Genomic DNA, 4,128 nt, shown 5'->3' with positions numbered 1-4,128 from the left:
TCTCACATATAAACGAGTCATATTTTTTACTTGATTAAATGATTTAAAGCAAAATAAAGGAATAAATTATTTAAAGCAAAATGAAGGAAATTCTGCCTCGGGAAACGTTTAGCATACGCTTTCAACCTGCCCTATGGACCTCGTGCGCATCAACACTTTTTCGTGAAGAGATAAATTCATTTTAAATGCAAAAATTGTATTCATTGTTACACGTGGAAAGAATTTCCGCTACAGTTGCCTAATACATTTAGGCCAAGTTAGGCAAAATTAGGAGGCAGTGGCTGACAGAGCAAACTTCCGTCAAACAATGTCCAAATCATCTGAGTAACAGAACGATGAAAATAACCAGAAAAGAAGCCTGAAAATTTAATTTTGTGAAGCTGTACATATAGTTTTAAAGGTGTGATTTGGCACGCCGAAATTTTACAAAATAGCTAGGGGCCAACTTTTGATAAATAGATTCCATAAAATTTACAGAGCCGCGCTCTCGTTCTCGTTGTCCTGCTCAGCCGAAGGGGGAAGGTTAAGATCCAGCAGAAAAGGGGCCTTCCTCCGCGGGGAAGAAGAGGTTTTCTGCTCAGAAAGCGCAGAGCAGGGAGAATTGTTACGAGATTCGAACTCGGGCCGGCAGTTGCTTGCCAAGCCGGCTTTACGTCTCTTGCTTGATTCCAATGTCGGCACGGAAGGAAAAGAAGCCAAAGCCGAGGCCTTGAGATCATGAGGCCACTGCTGCTGAGGGTGCAGCGTTCGAATCCAGCGGGGGTTGCGCGTCCGAGCGAGCGCAGCAGAGGCATTGTCGTCGGTGGCGAGAGCAAAATTGGTCTTCGCTTTTGCGCCGCGCAAGGCCCTGGCGGCATCATCGTAGGCGCGGGCGGCATCCTCGGCAGTGTCGAATGTGCCGAGCCACACTCGAGCTTTCTTCCATGGATCTCTGATCTCCGCAGCGAATCTTCCCCAGGGCCGCTTTCTTACGCCCCTGAAATGGGTTTCTTTGAGGGCCCGGGATTCGTTCTCGTGACCTCCGATCCCCACTCTCGCTCTCCGCATGGTCTCCACAGCCATATCCAGAGTCTGAAAGTAAACTCCCTTCGTTACATGCGTCACCGCGCTTCCCCGTCCTTATAAAGTGGTCGAGACTCGAAACCTGGCGAATGGCGCCGGGTATCATGCCCCATGCCAATGCCCATGGCCATCCATGGATGCATAAGCATAAATTGGGATGTTTCTGATCCACGATCGGCGCGGGGGACCAGAAGCGTCGGTTCCACCGCCAGTTTGTTTGTGTTGCACGATCGCCACGGGGGATCGGGAGCGTCGGTTCCACCGCCAGTTTGACGTAACGTGAAGACCAAATTCTCTGATTTTGGCGGAAAAAAGGAAATCAAATCATTAATTGTGCCGCGGCAAAATTGAAGTTCCAAAGCTCTCCCGACGCGTCCGTTAAACGTAAACGAGTCAAACTGCCATTAAAAAACCCCACCCGTTTACCCCAACGGCCAAGGAACGATAATGGCAGCCAGACAGGCGTTAATTTTTCAACAAGCTTCGCCGTGGCCCCAAAAAATTCAACTTAATACCGAAAATGTATGGATCAATTGCATTCCCGTGTGAAAGGGACGGTCGTGAGTTGTGGGGTTTCCAACTATTAATTTTGGAATTTGACGATAAAAAAAAAAAAAAAAAAAGCAATAATGATGAACCATATTATGGGGTCGAGTTGTCTTATGTGTTATTTTTTGGAAGTTTTTGGTGGTTTTTTTTTTCTAATTTCTCTAAAATCTGGCAGGAATTTATTGAAATCACAAGCTTGATGAGTAACCTCTGCACAATCGAAGTGTTGTAGGTTTTTTAGGCTACTGAGTCCTTATTGAAATCACAAGCTTGATGAGTAACCTCTTCATAATGGAAGTGCCCTAGTGTTTTTTAGGCTACTGAGTCCTTATTGAAATCACAAGCTTGATGAGTAACCTCTTCACAATGGAAGTGCCCTAGTGTTTTTTAGGCTACTGAATCCTTATATACAGCGAAAAAAACACTTTAAATAACACAAATCAAGATTTCACCTCAAAACACAAATTAAGATTTCACCTCAAAATTTTCGGCACGATTCAAAAGTCCAAAAAATCACACTAAAAATAACTCTACAAATCCTTTGGTGGTTCAAAAAGCTTTGACAACAAAAATTGAGATTTGATTTACCAAAAATATTCTCTCATAACAATATTTTCATGTTAAAATGATCGATAACAAAAATTAAAATTTGATTTACCGAAAGTATTCTCTCATAACAATATTTTCTTGTTAAAATGATCCAAATTCTTGAGTTGCACAAATCGGAAATCGATAGTGTTTCATATTTAAATTTTTTACCATGATATTTTATATTTTCGCTGGTTGTTATAAGGTTTGTGGGTAATCTTTAGTATAGATTTGATTTTGGTGGGGTTGGGACATTTCAAGTCTGGTTAACTTAAGTTTTTGAGTGTATATTTCCACAGTAGGTAGTTATGTTGATATAAGTTTTTGGATATATGTTGTGTGTGAGTTGATGTTATGTTGTGTGTGAGTTCACTGATGTCTTACTGAGTGATATCACCACTCATGTTTTACTTAGTCTCTGATAATGGGTGATGGGTGGTGAGGCCACTTGAAACATAAAACTTTAGTAAACTCGCAAACAACATATATCAGAAACTTATATCAATATAAGTTAAATTGTTGAATGCATAATTATTAAATTCTACTGAATTGAATTTAAAAAATTCAAGGATTTTCATTACTCAATTCCAATGATACACTAGTTTCACCTCTGGCCTGGAGTAAGCCTTAAAACTAGTTTCACATCGGGCCGTGGAGTATGCCCTAACACCCCTAACACTGTTTCTGCAACACCCCTAACACTGTTTCTGCTTCGCTAAGAGCTCGTCTTCCTTGGACCTAAGGAAATAGGTTAATGACCCAAAACCCATCCGAGAAGAGTGAAAGTCTACCCCATTAGGTGGCGTGGTTTTTCTTGGATAACTATGAATTGTTATCCTTACTGTAAATTAGACATTTGAATTATGATAAGTTTTCCTACCTTGCAAAAAAAATAACACTAATTTTATATATTAATAAGTTAGTTATATGAAAATATTAAATTGACCAAATATATTGTATTTAAAAACTTATAAAAAGGTGATAATTTTATTAGAAAAATTTATATAGCCTTGGAACTTTTCTTTCATAAAACGTGTTTTAGGAAGATAGCAATTACCACGTGCCTGTTTCCTGTGAGACAATGGGCATGGGCATGGGCATGGGCATGGTTTGGGATTTAATTGGCAAGTTCTGTTTTCAATGGACGATAATAAGAATGATTAGTTCGTTGATTTCAACTCTATTATTGTTGAATATATTTAAATCGGTTATTGATGAATACATTTAAACTTGATAGCGAGATGGTTTTAAGGCGTAGGCTGTTTAATATTTAAATTGGTTATTGATGAATACATTTAAATTTGATAGCGAGATGGTTTCAAGGCGTAGGTTGTTTAATGCTTGAAATATAAATTTCTCTTTTGTTGTTTTCTAAAGAGAAAAATGGGTAATTTTATTTAATTTAAAATAATAATAATAATTTTTTTTTTTTAATGTTAATCCTATTGCATAATAGTAGTCTCTTAACTTAGGTATATAAATGTGTATAAAAAAATACTAGAAAAAAAATAGAAATTTGAGAAGTTATGCTAAATTTTTTAGGGCTCTTTTTTATTTTTATTTTTAAGTTTTTTAACCTTCTTCCATTTCCCGAGTTAGGTATATGAAGATCACTAAAGTCTAATTTTGATATTTACTAGTTAATATTTTACATTAGACTCTAGTTGTGAAAGTTTGTTATTGATATTATATAATTTTATTTTTACATTTTTCCTTATTGCGTAATATTTTAATAAATTTGATACATTATGTTTTAAATTTGATATATTATGTTTTTGTTTTTTTATCATGTAAGTTTAATTTTTTGGAGCAGTCTAGGAATTGTTGGGAGGATCAAAAGTGATTGGAAGCTATGTTAAAAAAAATCAAAAATTTGGCAGTAGCAGCGTTTGAATCTTATTTTTTATGGTGGAAACAGATTCAGCATCG

The 4,128-nt window shown here is 37.3% G+C and overlaps 1 protein-coding gene across 1 annotated transcript; it reads right to left on the bottom strand.

Moving 5' to 3' along the window:
• Positions 1 to 342: 342 nt before the first annotated feature.
• On the bottom strand, positions 343 to 1,198 carry LOC149229916 (ethylene-responsive transcription factor 4-like). Its single transcript, XM_089378789.1, has one exon. It carries the CDS (start codon positions 1,060 to 1,062, stop codon positions 472 to 474), a length of 591 nt encoding a protein of 196 aa, XP_089234915.1. The 5' UTR covers positions 1,063 to 1,198; the 3' UTR covers positions 343 to 471.
• Between the last annotated feature and the right edge of the window lie 2,930 nt (positions 1,199 to 4,128).

The sequence above is a fragment of the Pinus tabuliformis genome, chromosome J (genome assembly GCF_031772625.1).
Source record: "Pinus tabuliformis cultivar Carrire ecotype Pingquan chromosome J, CPIR1, whole genome shotgun sequence".
Classification (NCBI taxonomy): domain Eukaryota; kingdom Viridiplantae; phylum Streptophyta; class Pinopsida; order Pinales; family Pinaceae; genus Pinus; species Pinus tabuliformis.
Note: the sequence above shows the minus strand (reverse complement) of the source record. Positions and strands in the feature narration are given on the sequence as shown.